Source organism: Mesoplodon bidens (genome assembly GCF_964165515.1).
Source record: "Mesoplodon bidens genome assembly, chromosome: 9".
Taxonomy (NCBI): domain Eukaryota; kingdom Metazoa; phylum Chordata; class Mammalia; order Artiodactyla; family Ziphiidae; genus Mesoplodon; species Mesoplodon bidens.
This window is the reverse complement of record NC_138166.1, coordinates 33,466,561-33,487,768: the sequence shown is the minus strand read 5'-3', so window position 1 is coordinate 33,487,768 and position 21,208 is coordinate 33,466,561. Positions and strand designations below refer to the sequence as shown.

Here is a 21,208-nt window from a genome sequence, read left to right as displayed (position 1 = left end):
TTTAGGCAAGTGTCACTGCCAAAAAATGATCAATTAACAATGATAAATCTGAATTCAAAATATAATGTATATTAACTGTAAAACATGGTCCAACCTACAAAAATAACATTTATATGTACAGTTGATGAGGACCCCAGCTATGATGAATTAAGCAATAAATGTCTATAAAGCACAAACTAATTTTTTAAAAATGTATTTATTTAGAGCAGCGGGTCAAACAGGTAATTTACAGATCACACTGTGACTGGGTACTGAAGCCAAAGGAAACTAGTGATTTTAGGAACTTGGTGAAGTCCTGTAGTGAAGACAAGAACTACAGATATAAAAATCTCAACAGAAGTGACAGAAACAAATGTGCAGTCAGCAACTCTATAGAGAGGAATACGATGTTTAAAATTAAAATGGTTGGACTTCCCTGGTGGCGCAGTGGTTAAGAATCCGCCTGCCAATGAAAAAGACACGGGTTCGAGCCCTGGTCCGGGAAGATCCCAGATGCCGCAGAGCAGCTAAGCCCATGCGCAGCAACTACTGAGCCTGTGCTCTAGACCCCCGCGAGCCACAACTACTGAGTCCATGTGCCACAACTACTGAAGCCTGCTCACTCTAGGGCCCGCAACAAGAGAAGACACCGCAACGAAGAGCAGCCCCCCCTCGCCGCAACTAGAGAAAGCCCGTGCACAGCAACAAAGACCCAATGCAGCCAAAAATAAATAAATAAATAAATAAATTTTTAAAATAATAAAATTAAAATGGTTGTGGAAACATACACAATTTTCAGAAAGCACTCAGCCAATGTGCTATAATTTGTTACAGCCTTTCTAAGTCATCCGCTAAACACTGCCAACTTCCTTTCACAGGACATATGTGATGGGAATATAGAGTTCCGAGAAGTCTCTTTCTTCTATCCATGCTGCCCAGATGTTCTAATCCTTCACAGTTTATCCCTCAGCATTGAGAAAGGGAAGTAGCATTTGTTGGGAGCAGTGGCTGTGGGAAAAGCACTTCTGTCCAACTTCTGCAGAGATTTTATGACCCAGTGAAAGGACAAGTGGTAAGACTGAATTCAAATACAACTTATCTGGGGGTTAGTGGGGCTATTCTTAAACATTCCCTTGGGCTTAAGCATCCTCGCTGATTTGGGGAGGGCAAACAGTGCAGTAGTTAAAAAAAAAATCTCTATGCCTTAACTAAGAGGATAAGCAAACCAATAACAAAAATGATGGATAGGACTTTGAGGCTAAGATCAAAGCTCCAAAGATTCTTCAACCATTATAGAGCAGAAAATTTGATCTTATAAGCCATGGAATTCTCTTAGAATACAGGTGTTGGAAGATGGGTGTAATATCAACATCTGGGCTCTTTTGTCACTCTGTTCTGCCTCCCTGGTTCAGGCTTCCTGCTGTTCACTCTGGCCATCTCCACCTCCCAACTCTCAAAACCTTAGACATGATTAGAGCTTCTTTGAATCAGCTCCGTTAAGTTCTGCATCCTGATTTCAAAAAAATGCAACCTCTCCCTCCTTTGAACTCCAAGGACTTTTTCTCGCCTGACACTTTTCTTACTTTAACTTGTATTCAGATTTTCAATTATTCTCTCCCCACAACCACCACCAAATTACACACACACAAAGACAATTTCCTGTTCTGCCTTCTCCTACCCCCACAAAAAACCATAAGCCCATAAAAGTCAAAAACTGTCATGTTAGTCATCCTTCTGCTGCAATTTACATTCTTTTCCCCATCACAGAGTCTCAAAGACCCTTTGCAAAATGGAACAGTCCAAAATGGCTGCCTTGTTACAAGAGAAAACAATGAGTATGAAAATCAGGTGACATTCACCTATTTGCACATAGCATAGCACACTCCCTCCTTTAAACTTTCCAATGAGTTCCCACCACAGTTACAATAAACCAGAGTCCATACCATCAAATCAAGGTCGTTCATGATCTGGCCCCTGCCTCTCTCTCCAAACTCCTCTCCTATCCCTCCCACCTCGTTGTGCACTGTGTGTCCGTCTCACTGGCTTCTTTATGTCCTTTAAACACACTGTGGACCTTTGTTCTTGCTATTCCCCTGCTTCGAATGTTCTTACTCTAACTTCTTTGCCAATGTCTTCTCATCATTCATGTCTCAGTCTAAATGCTACTTCCTTAGATAGAATATAATGCATCCAGTCACCCCCTTCCCAAATCCTCACCACACCCTTAGTCACCCTCTATCCCATTATCTTGTCTTCATGACACTTTCTTTTTCTGATGTTATTGAGTTGTTTGTGTGCTTATTGCCTGCCTCTCTCCACCAGAATATAAGCTACAGGAGGGTAAGAGCTTTGTCTTGTTTATTACTGTTTCCCCAGTGTCTGAAGAGTCCCCATCACATAATAGTTATGCTCATCAAATGCCACTTGAATTTTGTTATACATCCATGTGAATAAACATGGCTTTGTACAAAATGACTTATTTCTGCATGTGGACTACTGTATCAATCTGCACCTACTCTCTCACCAGGCTTTAATAAAGTGGGGTCCTGTTGCAGTGGAGGTTGGTATTTTTTCATCTGACTTCAGTACAGAGCACCAGACGTTATTCTAGACTCTGAGCAGGTCTCTAGAATATATAGCCATTCCTAGAAATGTCAAGTAAGTTTAGGAGTCGGTACTTTAGTTAGTTACATGCTGTCTGCTTCTATATAACATATGATTTATGAACCTTCCTTGGGTAACATTATACTATGAAACAGCTTGAATTCCTAACCTTCTTGTTATGATTTGTATATGTTTGAATACAGTGAACCGTAACATAATACAGTTGTTGGATCTTCACATACCATTTTCCGTTCTGCTTTTGGCAGCTCTTTGATGGTGTGGATGTGAAGGAATTGAACGTACAGTGGCTCCGTTCCCAAATAGCAATCGTTTCTCAAGAGCCTGTGCTATTCAACTGTAGCATTGCTGAGAACATTGCCTATGGTGATAACAGCCGTGTCGTACCATTGAATGAGATAAAAGAAGTAGCAAATGCAGCTAATATCCACTCTTTTATTGAGAGTCTCCCTGAGGTAAGAAAATATCTGAAATCTTGAACTACAAAGCTGTCAAGTAAGCCCAAGTATTTTATTGGGCCTAAGTGGTTATTTTTATGTGCTCCATGGATTATACAATTTAGTTGTTGCTAGCTAGCATCTAATGTAAAGTTAGATATAAAAAGCAAAATTTGAGATTTTTGTGTGACTATTTTTTCCAAGACCAAACTGTATTAATATTCACTGAATTAATTTTCATATTTTGATTCTACACCTTCTATTCATTTATACTCTGCCATGTCTACACCACATCATCCCCCTCTGGACAACCTTAGTAGCCTCTTAATCTATTTTCCTGCTTCCAGTCTTGCCCCTTTATAATTCTTCCTCACAGCAACTGGAAGGATCTTTTAAATACATAAAGTAAGTCATACCCCTCCCTGCTTAAAACCTCCTAATGGCATCCCTTTGCACGAAGAATGAAGTCAAAACTCCTTATGTGGCTGGAAAGGCCTTCGATGATCCATCCCTGCTTGCCTCTCCAGCTCCTTGCTCATCATGTGCTCCCTCCGTTCCAGCAACACTGGCTTCTTTCTGTCTCATCAATTGGCCAAGTTCTTCCCTACCACAGGATATTTACATTTGCTATTTCTTCAGCTGGGGCCTCCCTTCCTCTGGCTCTTTGAAGAGACAGCTCCTTAACTTTCAAGATCTTTCAGATGTCACTCTTGCAGAGGCCTTCCTTGGCCACCTTATTTGAAAGAGTCCCCACCAGCCCTTATAGCCTATCACATAGTCTTCAGGGCACTCGTCACAGTCGAAAATTACCCTGGTGCTTATTGACTTGTTTAGGGCCTCCTTTTCCCACTAAAGTGTTAAGTAAATGCCTGCCATTTTTGTGACCTCTCTGTATTGGCTGTGATGGCTGACAAAATCTCAGAAAAGTTTTTCTGAGATTTTCTTGGCTAACTGTAGAGAAGCCTTTAGCATAGCAAGCATTGATACAAATCCAGAAGTAGTGCATAGAGACACTGTAATTGCAGCTTAAAACTCTTGCAATATCTGTTTAAACCTACATATACACATAGATAAAATAAAAATATAGATACCTACTTTTGCTTGGAAACAATTTTTATAATGTGATTTTCTAGCTCACTTTAAAAGGAAATGCCAAAGTTTAGTAAGCATTATATCAAACAACTAATCTAGTGCCCTGTTCTTTGGGGGAGGATACTGGTCACCCTACTCTCTTTTATACTACTAGATCTTCCCTCACCATCTCCTGTCCACACTAATTGATGCCTCTAACTATAAATGGGCCTTTAATGCAATTTCCCTAACTCCAATAAGGTTCTTCATTACTACCTATAATAGAAGGAGTAACATATTTTTATCAATATTGTGACCCTATGTCTTTCCCTTTTTTTACTAAGGCATTCACTGCGTTATTGATTCAGGGTCAGATTATTATCCACATACGCCTGATAGGTTTTTTTTTTTTAATTTATACATGGTAAAATGCTATCCATTTTATATTTGTACCATTTGACTTTTGTCCTTAAATTGCTTATTATCTTTCATTCTTTTCATTGTACTATTTCTCAGATTTACCCAAAACTACATACTGCAGAGATTCAGTGTGCTTTTTACAATAAACTTTGAGAATCAAGATGACGTTATTTCCAAAAGAAAGAATAGCTTGTTTCTCAGTGTTTTTAAATTTAGTTTACCTTCATATCACTGTTACCCCTAAAATATATACAACCATAGAGAAATCTGGTGCCAAAATATCATTCTTGAATAGGACAGTGGAACTACTAGTCTAACAGCAATGAAAATGACCATTTAGAGTGAAGAGAAGATAGGGAATTTGGGAGATCACTTAGGAGCTATTTCCAGGGTTAAGTTATGAAGGTCTCAATTAATAATTATAAAGTGAAGTAAAACAAGGAAAAGGATGTAAAAGATATCATAAAAGTGGATATTCAGGACTTAGCTTAAGGTTGTCTGTAGAAAGTGAGCAAGAAAGTACATAATACATTGGGCAGCTTGCTGGAATAAAAACACACAGAGCATATGGTGTGAGTACAGAAGAAGGAACGACAAAGTCTCCTTTTTTTTTTTTTTTTAACCATACAACAAAACCTTTATTAACATTTTGAACAGGTTCATCGATTACTAAAACTGGTAACTTCTAATCTTAAATTGGGGCAAATGGCTAGAGTGCAGAGTGATGCCATCATTGGGCATTATGAATGCAAGACTGAATAATTAACAGCCACCCCTCAGACGGAGGACCAGGTGCAGGGTCGACTCTTTCTGGATGCTGTAATCAGAAAGAGTGCGGCCATCTTCCAGCTGTTTTCCTGCAAAGATGAGCCTCTGCTGATCAGGGGGGATGCCTTCTTTATCCTCGATCTTGGCCTTCACGTTCTCGATGGTGTCACTGGAGCTCAGAGAAAACCACACAGAGGATGTTGCTTTGAACTGGGTTTTTGTTTGTTTGTTTGTTTGTTTGTTTGTTTTTGTTTTCGCTGTACGCGGGCCTCTCACTGCTGTGGCCTCTCCCGTTGAGGAGCACAGGCTCTGGATGTGCAGGCTCAGAGGCCATGGCTCACAGGCCCAGCCGCTCCGCAACATGTGGGATCTTCCCGGACCGGGGCACGAACCCGCGTCCCCTGCATCGGCAGGCGGACTCTCAGCCACTGTGCCACCAGGGGAGCCCTGAACTGGGTTTTGAAGAATGAGTAGTTCACTAGGCGGAGAGGGGACAACACCATTCTTAGGAGGCAGAATAAGCTCATGAAGAAACACATATATGTGAAAGGGTTTTAGGTATTTGGGGGAAAATAAATTTAAAATTCAGAGCATAAAGCATAAACTGGGGAATTGAGAAGAAGAAGCCAAACAAAATATGCACATGGACTAAATGCGAAGGTTCTGATTTATCAGGCTAAGTTTGGAAATAGGAAACCGCTAGACATTTTTAGGCAGAGAAATGACATGATCAAATTTTTAAAGAAAATAATTGCATTTGAAGCTCAGCCTTTTGTTTGCTCATTCAAGAGGCTCTTTGGTCTCTGTGGCAATGTCATACACTGCATGAAAGGGGGAAGTCCTGGTACATTACAACAGTCTAGATGAGAGAAATTCAGATCCACATTTTCTTTCCCCCAGTTCCAATTTCCAAAAGTTCTTAAACTCCATGCCCTCCTCTCCCCTCCACGCACAAAGACCATGTGTTTGATGTCAACTTGTTGGGTGGCCAAAATGATGTGAGGCTTTATGAAATCTTTATTAGTTCTACTTAGAATGAATTGTCAAATATTTCTACAGAAATATTCATACATTTGATTACTGGTTGCTACCCAGCCCTTTCTGGGGGTGTTAAATAATATATATCACATATTAAATATAAATAATATATAGTATGTACAATTTACAGTATATTTTCTTCTAAAGTAAAAAAAAAAAAAATAGAATTCTTAAACAAATATAGCCCTGTGGGTTTCAGATAAAGGATTATGGACCTATCTGGCAGATCAAGGCAGGAGGGTGAATAGCAGAGTGTCAACTCAGAGCACGCTAAGGGTAACACATCTATGGTATGTGCCATGGAGATAAACTGCAGGCATTTGGAAATATCAGCCTGGAAGACGAGTTGACATAACACTGACTTGGTCTTGAGGATCCTCGGAGAAACACAACCGGTGTAGATGTCCCCTAGTGGCCACAATTTCACACGGTGGCAGCTCTCAGTCAAGCCACATGATGTCTCCCGCTGGAACCACTCTGAAACTTCTTTCCAGGGCCTGCAGGGAATCTCCAGAATGCAGTTGGTTTAGGATTAGACTCTTTCTGATGTTCCCTCCAGGATCCAACTGGTATTTAGACCCAGGTTCACACTGAACAGCCATTGCCCCTTGAGTGTCTCATAAAACAGGTGATTTCAGGGCACTCACTATCCCAGTGTTTGCCAGAAAATTTAGATTTTCAGTTTAAACAGGAAAGAATGAAATCCTATAGTTCTTCATTAAAAACAAACAAACAAACAAAAACCTTCTGTTTAAGTGTCTGAAAATGTTTTGGGGTTGCTATTGAGACAACGTGTATAGTCACATTTATAATCTGTTCTGCTTAATGATGGGCAAAAACATCTGAATTGTATTTTCAATGAATTCATTCTTGAGACTTACATCTCCCTGCAAGCCAGAGAAGGCCAAGAGATGCAAAGTGATTTCTAAGCTATTATTGTATCTTCTTCAGCTATAATAGAGGAATCCACATACAATTTAAGCTGGACTGGCAGAAAGAGCTACAAGCCCATTATCATTCCCACCCAATCCTCTCTCAATTTTTGGCTTAAGATTGAATTCTCTAATTAGATGGGAACTTTGCAGTGTGTGGAAATGAACTACAGTTTTACCTGATTATCTGTAGCCCTATGACTCCAATTTTAATAAAATGCATTTTAGGAGGAAGAGACCCAGCATGCTAGCAGTCCCAGATAAAATCACAGAGGAGCTAGCTAAAGTCTGTTTTCTTCATAGAGCATTCACTTCAGAAAAGATGCTTTTACTGGGTGTTAGTAATTCAGATACCCATTGTTTGATATAAAGTAAGCAACTGAGCATTTTAAGTTGAAAAATGAACTTTGACATGAAGCAGACACATTTGTTATAAAGTTATATCATAGGCTCTCTCGAAACCCACTCTGCTGGAAAGGCACCTCCTGAAGGTAGCCAGGTATGGAGGGAAAGCAATTGAATCAGGCTTCTCCAGGGCACTAAGATAAATAGCACATCAGTCATGTGCTGCATCTTCTCTATAATGCTGCTACAGGATCCACCTTTAGAAGGCTGTACAGTTGGACTCACTTTCCCAGTGGAGCTCATCCATCCACACATCCTTGTCTGGGTACCAGTGGCATGGATTTCTCAGACAACTGGCAAAGGCTACTAGAAAGCAGTGTGAAACCTTGGAGGGAAGCAGAGTTAACCGGACAATCTAGAAAGCAAGTGGGAGCCTGCTTGCTGATCCATTGTGATTTAGGATGGCTTCAGGATAAGTGAAAAACTTCCTTTACCCTTCCATGGAGGGTATACTGAAAAAGGGGTCATTAGTATGTAAGAGAGTGTAGAAATATTGTGAAGTGCTAAATGTCACTATCATGGCCTGAAAAGGTGAATGGACTGTCTCAAGATGTCAGCCTAACTTACTGCTAGGATGATACCTGCACCTCTGAGAAGGGCATTATGGCATCTGGAGAGATGTGCCCATAGAGGGTTGGTGAAAGTCAAAGTTAAGGAACCCAGTGATTTCCTTTAAAATGATACTTTAAATCATTTTGATCTGAAAACAGAAGACAATTTAACTTAATGGGGAAAGATTTGTGCTTACTGGGAAGTTTTTTTCCCTAATAATTTTTTTTCTTATGCTTTAATTTGAACAATTCCTTTGTAGAAGCACAATGGCAAAGGTCTACTGTTTGTGATCAGATTAGATATGTAAATGAGATGGTAGTGTTTACTGCTGGTTTAGCATTTATTAGCAACAAAGCCCAAGAATAGATTTTAGTACTTGTTGGGACACAAATTTTAGAGAGTAGCAAAATTTGAAATATTTAGATGGCTCTCACCCACAGTTGCCATGTTAATTTAAATAACCAAGCCTTGCTTTCTTAACTGCATGTTCCTGTAATAGAAATACAACACACAGGGGCTTCCCTGGTGGCACAGTGGTTGAGAGTCTGCCTGCCAATGCAGGGGGCGCGGGTTCGTGCCCCGGTCCGGGAAGATCCCACATGCCGCGGAGCGGCTGGGCCCGTGCGCCATGGCCGCTGAGCCTGCGCGTCGGGAGCCTGTGCTCCGCGGCAGGAGAGGCCACAACAGTGAGAGGCCCGTGTACCGCAAAAAAAAAAAAAAAAAAAATACAACACACAAGTTGGACTGAAAGGAACACAGCTTTCTGGCAGCCAGAAACAAAGACTAGCTATTGCAAGGGCTCTTCTCCGAAAACCAAAAATTTTATTGTTGGATGAGGCCACTTCAGCCCTGATAATGAGAGTGAAAAGGTAACATCCTCTTCTTTCATCTCAGAATGTAATATGAAATATGAAAGTGGAGTATTGTGGAAGAAATCAAGGTCAGTTTGGGGAAGAAAGGCCTGGAGAGAATTGTAGTCATAGGGTCACCAGTTGTAATTAAGGTTTTGGCCTTTATAAAAAGGTTAGAGGCTGGTGGGGAGGTGGGAGAGAGTTGGGACACAGGGCATCTCATGTTTTAGAAAGGTTTTCTCATTTGAATTGGTCTCATTATCAAAAGGGACCCAATTCTTGAAATGTTTCTCCACTCAAGGAAAAAGCCCAATGAAAATTACTTTCCTGTTTTATTATTATTTTAATGACACCAAACAAAATAATAAGGCAATCTACATATATAAAAGAGTGATCTACACTGCAATGTTTGAGCCTGCTACTCTACCTTCTATAGACTATTAGCTCTGTTTGAGAAGGAAACAAGGGGGCAAACAGACATGTAACAATAAACCTACACTGCAAGGTCCTTCAGATGTTTAATTTTACTATGTCCTTGTCCCCTAATAGTTCTTGCATATAGCATGTTCTTATTTGTTAAATGAACGTTGGTTGAATGAATTATAATCTTTCATATTTATCAAGTGCTTATTATATACTACTATCTCAATCCTCACAACAACTTGATGAATTAGCTTATTTTATGCTCATTTTACAGATCAGCACACTAAGGCTTAGAAAAGTTAAGAAACTTCCCTAAATTTTAATAGACGGTGTCTGACCTAAGATCCCATGTGATTAATCACAACACAATTGCTATTTGTAGATGATTATCATTCTTGATTTCTAAGGAGACAGTGTGATATGAAAGAAAAAAATGGGACTTTTGGAACCAGACATATTTGGGCTGTAATCCTGGATTCATCAGTTACTAGCAGTGTGACCTCGGTCAAGGGACCTGGACTTTTCAAATCTTGGTTTACTCATCAGGGAAATGAAAATAATCCTCGCAGAGTTACTGAAAGGATTTAAATGAAATATCCATCATTGGAATATTTTATATACTCAGCAAATATTGGTTTTCACCCTCCACTTTCATTTTGTTGTTGTTGTTGTTGTTGTTTTTTTGGCCGTGCTTCATGGCATGCAGGATCTTAGCTCCCCAACCAGGGACTGAACCCATGCCCCCTGCAGTGGAAGCGCAGAGTCCTAACCACTGGACCGCCAGGGAATTCCCTCATTTCTCTTATATAGCATTATAACCTCATTGTAGCTGAGATGCTGTTTTAGCCAGCACAGTTTTACAACTAAATATGAAAAAAAAGAAAAAAAAACCCAACACAAACAAATAAAAAATAAAACTGTGAGAAGAAATAAAGTAAGTAAATTAGACAGTTCCACTTGGGTATGGAAATACTACTTTCCGGCTTTGACTTTGGAACCACTTACTTACACACAAATAACCACCTACTTTTATTCATTGTCACAAAAGCTCTTCAAATTAAAAGTCTTACTTAATGTGTCTATAATTACTTTTTCTAGATTTCTATTGAGTAGGGTATTTCACAAAGTAGGGTAGTTTCCTTGGAGATAAGCAAATACACAATGAATGTTATTAGATTACCTTAATTAATTTGACTTGCACAAGTTTATTAGCATTTAACCCAAGGTTGCAATCACAGGTCCTTCTCTCTTCCAGGTGGTTCAGCATGCCCTTGATAAGGCCAGTAAGGGGAGGACGTGCCTCGTGGTGGCTCACAGACTCTCCATGATACAGAGCGCAGATTTGATAGTGGTTCTGCACAATGGAAAAATTAAGGAACAAGGAACTCATCAAGAGCTCCTGAGAAATCGAGACATATACTTTAAATTAGTAAGTGCACAGTCAGTGCAGTGATGCTGTTGGAGTTAACATGTATTTTGATCTTTGTGTAATGCAAAGAATAATTAGTAATTAGTAGGAATTAGGAATTATTTGGCATGCTTTGATCTCCTTTATTGCATCAATAGAATCATGCTATTCAAGTACAGACATGTTCTGTTTACACACCATCTTCCCTTCAGATTTTTAAAAGGAAACAAAAATTACTAAATTCATTTAAGTGAGATAATCCCTGTATGCCTCACTTTATAAAAAGCACGTTTGCTGATAAAGCAGTTTGCTGCAAAGTGAATATTTTCCTTTCAACCTCCACTATAAAATTGGGAATATATTCCCAGAGGGAAAAATTACCCAGTTAACTAAATTAAAAGATTTTAGCAAAGAGAGAGTAAGATGTAGTTGGGCCTGTGGCATTTCAGGGAGAATAATTTTAATTTGGAACTTCCCAAATTTTGTAGCAAATTAGAGTACTTTGAGGTAGTCCTTCACTCCAGACCATAGGACATTCTCTCATAATATCTCTCAATGCTTCTTTCAGTGAATATCCAGTTTCCCAAAATTCCATTATATTCCTTTGTCAGGGGGATAGGGAGAATTACAGTGTAAAATTTCTGGCAGAATTAGGTAGTTATCTTCCACTTCAGTAAGTGAAATGCCTTACATGATCCATTCTGAAGATTCCATTATTCCAAGTTTTCGGTTTGGCAGAATAAGTCACAAGCTTACCTGTATATGAACACTTATTTACTTAAAATAAGAGCTACTTTTATTACAGGTGAAAATTTTTAAATGCCTTTCTCTATTATTATTCAATCAAGTAATTTGTTTAAACTTTATGTATACTTTATTTTATGTAATATATGTATGATTTAAAAATTCTGTGTAAATAACAATATTGGTAAACTGAATCATGTTTTCAATTTACTTAAATATGTAATTTCATCTAATGATTTATCTTCATTCTTAATTGTATTTTCTTCCATTTACAGATACTTACAACCAGCCTCTCTACAGTACCCTCTGCCGGTAATCTGAAATCTTGTGAAAAAAAGTAAAACCATTTGTGTCTTATGCCACTTTTTAGAAAATGCAAAATAAAAATAGGCTTGGGGGGGCTTCCCTGGTGGCGCAGTGGTTGGGAGTCCGCCTGCCGATGCAGGGGACACGGGTTCATGCCCCGGTCTGGGAGGATCCCACATGCTGCGGAGCGGCTGGGTCCGTGAGCCATGGCTGCTGAGCCTGCCTATCCGGAGCCTGTGCTCCGCAACGGGAGAGGCCACGGCAGTGGGAAGCCCACGTATCGCAAAAAAAAAAAAAATAGGCTTGGGGGACTGAGAACCAGATTACTGTTTAAAAGCATTGGCACTGAAAGCCTGTGGCCCCTTTGCTATGTGTGGATGTAGAGCCCTTGGTGTTTTCTCTTTCCAGAGTAGGGTGGGAAGGAGGGAAAGGGCAATATGATATGGATATGCTTAATTCCTCAGAGCAGGAGCAGCCCAGTCTCCAAGTCTGTAATGCCTCCTAGATTAGCAAATACCTGCAATGCCTACTTTCCCCTTGAGCCTATCCATAGCAATCCTACCGTCATACCTACAGATGTCAGAGAAACACTTTCCTTTCTAATTAATAGCCCTCATTTTTTATTTGCATTTTTATTTCAAAAGATTTTAAAGGGTGCTCCACAAGCAGCATTCTCTTAAAGTCACTGCCTTCATGGGAATAAGCAACAATGCTGAGAATTAGGGTCCCAGATAGTACACAAGGATCTGTGGGGTTATCAGCTGATGAAGGCAGAAAATAAGTAGAGACCAGCTGCTTTTAGGGACTGCCACAGTTTAAAAGTTTTAAATTGCTGTACTGTTCTTAAAATGGTTTTAAAATATATCATTTTATTTAAAACACTAGTTTTAATAGAACCAAGGCACTCCATCCCCAAAATTATTCCAGCCAGCTATGGAATTACTTCAGTGAGGTCAGGATTTTACAAATACTTGTAGAAATTTTTTCAAAATGAACCACCATTTACACATACCTTATCAGTTTTGTAAGTCTGACTTTTTAATCCGTATACTTTTTCTTAAATCAGGGTATTCTATAACTGGAAAAGAAGCTAAGTTAGGAACTGAGGTTTTTATCTTAAAAAAAATGAAATGAAAAGGTACTTTAGCAGATTTAAGTCTAGGTTTTAAATTTTAAATCACTCCTTAAAGCTCTTATAAATTAATTATTAAATAATAATATGTTTAGGTTTATAGTTCCCAACTTGATATTTACGTAAGGGCTGTAAGTAATGAATGCTGCATTATTCAGGGCACCAAATCAGCACATTTAGCTCATTCAGCAGTATCTTCTTATAGTGCCTTAGATATTGTAGATATTAAATAAATACTAGGTGACTCAGCTCAGACGGACGTCTCTCATAGTAGGTACGCTTTATTGATACAGAAATGAGGCTTATATTTTACTGAAAAGATGAGCTGGTGGGCTGCAAATTGTTTTTGCTTCAACAGTCGTATATTGCCATCCCTTTGTCATGAGTATTATCCATCACTGGTGACCCATTGAATGGTTAGCTTTTATTCTAGGCTAGCCTAAGTCCATAAAAATGTCTTCTTTCCACTCACACGAAATTTTAATTTTACTTTAACTAACTTTAATTTAATTAATTATAGTCTTTTATCATAGTGATTTAGTTGGTTTAAGTTATTTAATTTTGAAATAATTTGGCACTTGAGTGTACCTTGCCAAATCCCTTTTAGATCCTTGTGGGCCTAAATTCCCACAAGACTTCTATCTATATTACTAGGCATTCACTAGTCTTGAGGACTTCCTGGTCTCAGGAAAACACTGACTTCTGCCATCATGATTCATAGCCTAATACTCATTTAGGCTGACCTCAATCCAAACTTGTCCAAGCACTCTTGCCCTCTGCTTCTACTTGACCTTTGGGCTTGGATATGTTACAGGAGACAAAAAGGAAGCACCGGTGGAGGGGGGCGGGGTGTGGGCAGGGGAAGGTGGGCAGTGGGGTGGGTACAGGAGAACCTCTAAATACCTGGCCTGGAAAGTCCTAAATATAGTGAAGGCAGCAGACCAGGGAGGTCAGGATCCATCAGAGTCATCCTTTAAATGTTAGTATGTTATAGTAGCTCTCAGCCATCGCCACATCTTGTCCTTTGCACCACCCTTCCTTCCTGGGAAGGAGGGCTGTTCACTGAGTCTTAAAATAATTGAAACACCAATGAGGGTACCAGTGGAACTGAACCAATGTAACAAGGATAAGGCACAGATATTAACAAAAAGAAATAAACCACCATGTCACACCTCTTTTATAACTAACCCAACCAACCTACCTTATATCTTATCATTCCTTAAAACAAGCTGTGGTGTGTTTTTATGTTAAGTCAACTTAGGTCATAGCTAATAATCTGGTTTTTAGCCTACTCAATGTGTCAGTTTCATCAATGTATAGCATGCTTTGCATATGACCTATTATATGAAAATATTTCCTGTTAGTGTCCACCTGTGTATTCATTGTTCTAATTTGAGCTCTTATTCCCAGAGGGCTACTGAAGTGGAATCATAGGTTGACTGGAAAGTTCACTCATAAGAACTCGTGAGGGGAAGAAACTGGGAAAATTGGAGGTAATAAAACAGAAATTAAAAAGCTCATTTAAAAGCCATAATTATAAAAAAATGCATGGATCATCAAATGTATACATAGTACCTCAAGTAACACAGCTTGCCACCTTTTAGCAAAACCACACTGATAAAGCCTGTATTACTTTTCTATTGCTGTTGTAACAAATTACCACAAACTTAGTGGATTAAAACAACACACATTTATCATCCTATAGTTCTAGAGGACAGAAGTCTAAAATCAGTCTCTGAGGGCTCTAGAGAAAAATCTATTCCTTGTTCTTTTCCCATGTTCCTCAGCGTGCATGCTGAGGATATCTGATTCCTTCATCATACCTCCATCTCTCTCCGCTGTTGTCCTTCCTCTCTTACTCTTTTTTTTTTTTTTTTTTCTTTTTGCGGTATGCGGGCCTCTCACTGTTGTGGCCTCTCCCGTTGCGGAGCACAGGCTCCGGACGCGCAGGCCCAGCGGCCATGGCTCACGGGCCCAGCCGCTCCGCGGCACATGGGATCCTCCCAGACCGGGGCACGAACCCGTATCCCCTGCATCGGCAGGCGGACTCTCAACCACTGCGCCACCAGGGAGGCCCCCTCTCTTACTCTTATAAGGACCCATTCAATTACATTGGGCCCACGTAGGGAATCCAGGATAATTTTCCCATCTCAAGATTCTTAATCACATCTGCAAAGACCCTTTTGACGTGTGGACATCTTTGGGAGGCCCAGCCTACTACAAAGCATTCAAGCTTTTATTCCATTGAAAAGAAAAGACAATTTTTCTTAGATTTCCACTGAATAAAAGCTCACAAAGAACCCTAAAACATCCAATCGAACATCATCGTTATATGTTGATGAGAGAGCAAAAACTCACATATCTTGCCTCCAAGCCCTGTGCTATTTCCATTGCAACATGCTACCCATCCTCATTGCTAGGCAAAGATTTGGAATGCATTTATCTTTCTCCCTTCACTTTTGCTATTGGATTCTGCTGTTGCTGGTATTCGCTTTTATCCTGAGACTAGATTTATTAAATAGAAGTTTATACTAAGTTCTACTTTCTTAACCTTTTTCTCTTTCCACTAAAATGCTCTATGCATTAGCAAGTAAAAATAGCATCCTTAATACTGTAAATATATGAGATTTCACACATTTCTAACTCAATATACTTTTGAATTTTCCTAAAACCATTTTAAACTACTGCTTCTAATCAGAGCTAATTTTTTTGTGTGAAATTTTTCACATAGGCACGGGATAAGCACTTTATGTACATTGTCTCTTTAGTCCTTATATCAACCCCATAATTACAAATATTAACATTATCTTTCTTTAAAGAGAAGAAAACTGAAGCTTAAGGAAATTAAGTAATTTGCTGAGGCCTGGGCTTTGGGATTCACAGTGTTATCTAACTCCAGAGCCCATAGTCTCCATCATAGCACCAAGTACTTCTGTCCAGTTTATTCAGGAAGATGGCTAGCCAAACTGAGAGTATAGTCATTGCTCACAAGAGTATATCAATGTGAGGATCAAAGTAAAGTTTTGGCAGCAGTTACATGGTATAATAAAATTAACAAGCCACACCCTAAAAATATTCTCTGCATCCACACTGCTGAAACAAGATTGAATTCAGCCCAAGTTACGAGATATGTTTTTCCTTTTGTGCTTACTTACATGTATAAGTATTGTGGATTTGGATACTTTTTACCTGGGTAAAATTGTAGAAATATGAGAATTCCAAGCTAAAAAATTTTTGAAAGAGTCACACTTCTTAGACAAAAGCATAGTATCTGTGATTATAATGTCTATGGAAATATGCTGAAAAGCATCATCAATGTAATTGAGTTTGTTAGGCATGTTTTCTTAATGATTTATACTTAATTATCAAGGTCCAATTTAATCCTACTAAAATGTTTTACTTTTTAAACTGCTTGAGGATCTGTTTATTGAGATTTCAGAAAAGCAAAAGTTAGACAATTAGGTGTGAAATTCTGTAAATGAATGCAATCACTGCTGCATTATTAAACTGAGGGAAAGAATGGTCTTGTAAATTGATCTGCGTTTTTGTAGATGTGGTTAATGATGGAATGCTATTCTTTATAAGCCAAGTAAAATTTGCTATTGAATGGAGGTATTTTGTTTGATCATCAACTTTACTACAATCCAGTAATATAATACATGGCTAAAATATTTTCTCCCCAGTTGAAAGTCAAGAAGAGATTCTAGGAAGAGAGTTGAAGTTGTTAAATTACCAGAACATTCTGGACAATTGTAAAGCAAAAAAGAAAGAGAGCAAGAGAAAGAATGAACTAGAGAAAGAAGAAAAACCTATTTGAAAATACTCAAACAATAATGAATGAATACACTCAAGCAATCAACTTAGGATTGGAAGGAAAAAATATTCTACCATCAAATCCTCAGAAAACCTAAAAAAGGTGAACAAATTTAAATGTAAAATTCTTACTTCCATGGCCCCAGGTAAAGCAGAATTACACCTTTGCCTACATTAGTTTCATAAATTCCTTTAGTTCCCAGTTTCCTAGGGCTAAATCCCTTGAGAAGAGATAGGTTAAGAGCAACATATAAGCCAAAAAGGAAAAGCCTGGCTCTCACAGGATGGTATGTACAGGACACCAATGGAAAAGAGGAGCAAGAGGGGGGTCACCAAATAAGAGCAAGGTCAACAGGGCTCCCAAGGATGGAGACAGGGAAAAAAAAAAACCTCCAAAGTAACAAAGAGAATGCTTTCTATTATAAAATGAAATGTTCCTGTCATTAGTAGTAGCAATAATAAGATCAATAATATAAAATAAGCTAGATTCATAAGTTCTAATTTTTATATCCAATATATAGTTTTTATATAGAACTTATAAAATTAAGTTCACACTGAGCACTCATCTGTCAGGCACTACAGTTGACCCTTATAGGCATTAACTTACTGACAGTAAGATTCATTCTTTTATTCAAATTTTACCAAATGGGGAAACTGAGGCACAGAGTAATTAAGGAATCTTCCCAAGGTCAAACACCAAGGAAGTGACAGAATGAGAATTCAGCTCAGAAAATCTGACTCTATAACCCACACTCAACTAACCCATTAGCCCTCTAAGATGGAACCGGAATTGGTAAAGTAGTACTTTTGAATTATTTACATAGAAAACAACTTGCACTGTGCCTCCCCCTTACACTGCAGAAATACAAAGGTGCACGGTTCCTCTTTGGTTAACATTTTGATGTGAAGCTGGATTTTTTTTTCTGCCCACCTACACTGAAAAAAATTCTCGTACACAACCCAATTACAATTTGGAATGGTTAGAAATATAGCTGCTCTGGCAATAGCACATTTTCCCCACAAATGTTCAGTTTTCTCTACCTTCAGACACACACTCACAGTGTAGAGGAAGATTAGACCCTGAGAGCTACATAGATTGTTTCTCTCACTGTTGAATCACCCCTGCTATCTTATTTTCAGGGTGTTTATCATAACTCTTTTGTTCCATTTGCAGCCCACTTGCTGATGCATCATTCCTCTCTTTGCCTAAGATAAAAAAGATCTTGATAGCTATGTTATGCAAAAACTAAGACAAATTTACAAATGTTGCAACTAAAAAAAAAAATGGTAGTAACATATGCATTGGGTAATGTATTGGCTAAGGTGGAGCCATCAAAAGTGGTTCAGGTTTGCTCAACTATACTGAGGCTCCTGTTCATAAGAACGACTTTCCAAATACTGTACAATAAATACTGCTTCAGTAATAAAATTATTTTAAAATGAGATATTTAATGACGGGCTATAAAATTCCATCTGTTTCCATATTGATGGAAGGCCTATGACATTAACCTAGACAAAACATTCGGAACCCAGCATGCACAGAATAAGCAAGAGAAGTACAAAAAAATCACAAAATTTTAATCATTAACTTCTGAAATGTGAAGGACAACAATCCCGTGGTTCTTTGCTGATGTTATGTATTTCAAGTTGCTCCTTAAGTGAATATTGGAATCTTCAGAGAAACTCCAGTCTCGTCAGAAAAGAGTTAACCTTTCTCCTTCTCCACATTCATTTTTACCAAGGTAGATTACAAAGCCAAAGATAAAAGACACTTTCTTTGATTTACTCAGGTAAAATTCTTCTAAAATGTGTAACATTTTAGCAGAGCATACAAACTAAGGACTAAACAGTACACCTCTAGCTCTATATCTTAAGTCTATTTATAGGTGTCAGAGAGGTGTTGATTTGAGATTAGCATATTCTTAAATTAAGATCTATAGCCTGCATCAAATTCTTAAAGGGGTTTATTAACAACAACAGAATTGAGAACCATTGTTCTAGACCAGAATTAAAAAACAAAAACCAGGGCTTCCCTGGTGGCGCAGTGGTTGAGAGTCCGCCTGCCGATGCAGGGGACACGGGTTCGTGCCCCTATCCCGGAAGATCCCACATGCCGCGCAGCGGCTGGGCCCGCGAGCCATGGCCGCGGAGCCTGTGTGTCCGGAGCCTGTGCTCCGCAACGGGAGAGGCCACAGCAGTGAGAGGCCCGCGTACAGCAAAAAAAAAAAAAAAAAAAAAAAAAAAAAAAAAAAAAAAAAAAAACCAAAACACTATCTCCAAAACCAGCCACTTTAAATATACGATTCATAAATAAAAGTTGTAAACCTGAGCATGGATAGAATAATTAATGAAGTCCAATAAGTGTTAACTTATTTTCTTTGCTGTAGTATAGTTTTAAAAAGGCATAGGCGGGCTTCCCTGGTGGCGCAGTGGTTGAGAGTCCGCCTGCCGATGCGGGGGACGCGGGTTTGTGCCCCGGTCCGGGAGGATCCCGCGTGCCGCGGGGCGGCTGGGCCTGTGCGTCCGGAGCCTGTGCTCCACAACGGGGGAGGCCACACAGTGAGAGGCCCGCGTACCGCAAAAAAAATATATATATATATGAGTAAAAAGGCATAGGCTCTTGTATCCTTGGTTTTTTTTTTTTTTTTGGTGTATTCAGAATTTCCTATATATAGTTAAAAGAAGAAAGAGCAGTTACTTTTACAAAAGTCTATTTAGCAACATCAGTGAGCTCTATTAGTTTGTTATATACAATAGAATATTTAAATTTACTTAATAATCAAGTAACTTTATTTGGAGGACAAACTAAATTAACCTCTGTCCCTTTGTAACAATTTTAGATCAAAATAGATTGGGCTTAATTCCGACTAAGTACATATACACTCACAGACCAAGGTTTAAGTTATTTTAACACACTTTCAGCATTTTAAAATTATAATGCTATAATGCCTACATATTATTAAATTTTTAAATAGTTAGAGTCATAAAGTCAGAATGATGGGGTGATTTTTATTTTATTCAAATGATCATGTTTTCCTTAAAGAAAGAACACAAGAAATATTTTACTTCTGTTTTTACAATTTTAAGTAAGTTCTCAAATTATGACTGTGATTCACGATCATGCTTAAGGCTTATTTTTAACCCAAAGTACTGAACACAAAGTAGGCTGTTGACTTGTTTTTAAAATTTTTGAACAACAGCAAATGTATCATTTAAAATATCACTATGAGATACAGTTAACTCTACAAAAGCTGAGGCTATATTAGAGATATGATATATGTCCAATCTACTTACCCTCTTCTTCCTTCTCTTCTCCCAGCAATTCAAGAGTGAGAGCCTCTTTAGTGGCTGTATTTAAGCATTCCTTTCAAGGGCTAATGAATATGTCATGCAGGTATTACTTCAAGCTTATTAAAGAATAACTTAATAATGTAGAATTATGTAAAAACTTTTTAAGAAACTTAGAATTAATTAGTGATAAAGTAGACCTAACTTTACTCTTGGATGTTATTTCTCCAAGTCATAAAATATCAACATTTTAAAACAGATCTTTTTGTCCCGCTAAGGCAGCTGATTCAAATCAGACTCATTATGTATGGTGGCAATGAATTAATTACCTCTCTTTAAAGGTCAATTCTGTGGCTTCATGCAGCCAGAGGCCAAAACATCTGGCTAATTCAGTTAAAAAAGTAAACTATAAAAATCATAAGTCATTTCTGGGGGGTATCCTATAGACTCATTGATTGAATTTTTTTTTTTAACTTTTCAACCAGTTACAGCTAACATGTTCAAGTGAATCTATATTTAGTACCATGTGACAGTGGTGTCCACTCTCAGTTGGGAAATACAACAGATTGTTTCCCAAAATTCTTTTGTAAAATGATAGCACATATTATGTTCCATTTTGCCCACTTACTGTAATTAATCTGGTACTAACAAATGGAAACCGATCTGCAGGTTTCAGTTTACTGGGACTGTATGGTGCAAAGCCTTAAAAGGAGTTCCTGCTTCCAGAGCCAGCACTCTCTTTCCCCACAATGTTCTCCATTGGCCCAGATCATCTGCTTGATTTTGCAACCAAGTGGACCCTCATTCAAAAGGTCATAACCATGGAAGGACAATTCACAAAAGAGGGAATAAAAATAGCAAATAAAGACGTGGAAGAAAAGGTTAGGAATTTAAAATATACAACTTAAAGCAATAATGAGATTCATTTCTTCCTTATTAAGTGAACAAAGAATTCAGTGCACTTAAGCCTCGTTCTTTCAACAGCTGTTTCCTGCGGTATAAACTGCTACAGGGACAGT

At 38.5% G+C, this 21,208-nt stretch overlaps 1 protein-coding gene across 1 annotated transcript in view; it reads left to right on the top strand.

Annotated features, from left to right (window-relative positions):
• ABCB5 (ATP binding cassette subfamily B member 5) overlaps nucleotides 1-10,951 on the top strand; it is a gene marked incomplete at both ends in the record, with an annotated part of 110,433 nt that extends 99,482 nt beyond the window's left edge. Inside the window, 6 exon segments of the mRNA XM_081243656.1 lie at nucleotides 858-963; nucleotides 966-1,051; nucleotides 2,850-3,056; nucleotides 8,948-9,071; nucleotides 9,074-9,093; nucleotides 10,754-10,951. Coding sequence (XP_081099782.1) covers nucleotides 858-963; nucleotides 966-1,051; nucleotides 2,850-3,056; nucleotides 8,948-9,071; nucleotides 9,074-9,093; nucleotides 10,754-10,951 — 741 coding nt within the window.
• Between the last annotated feature and the right edge of the window lie 10,257 nt (nucleotides 10,952-21,208).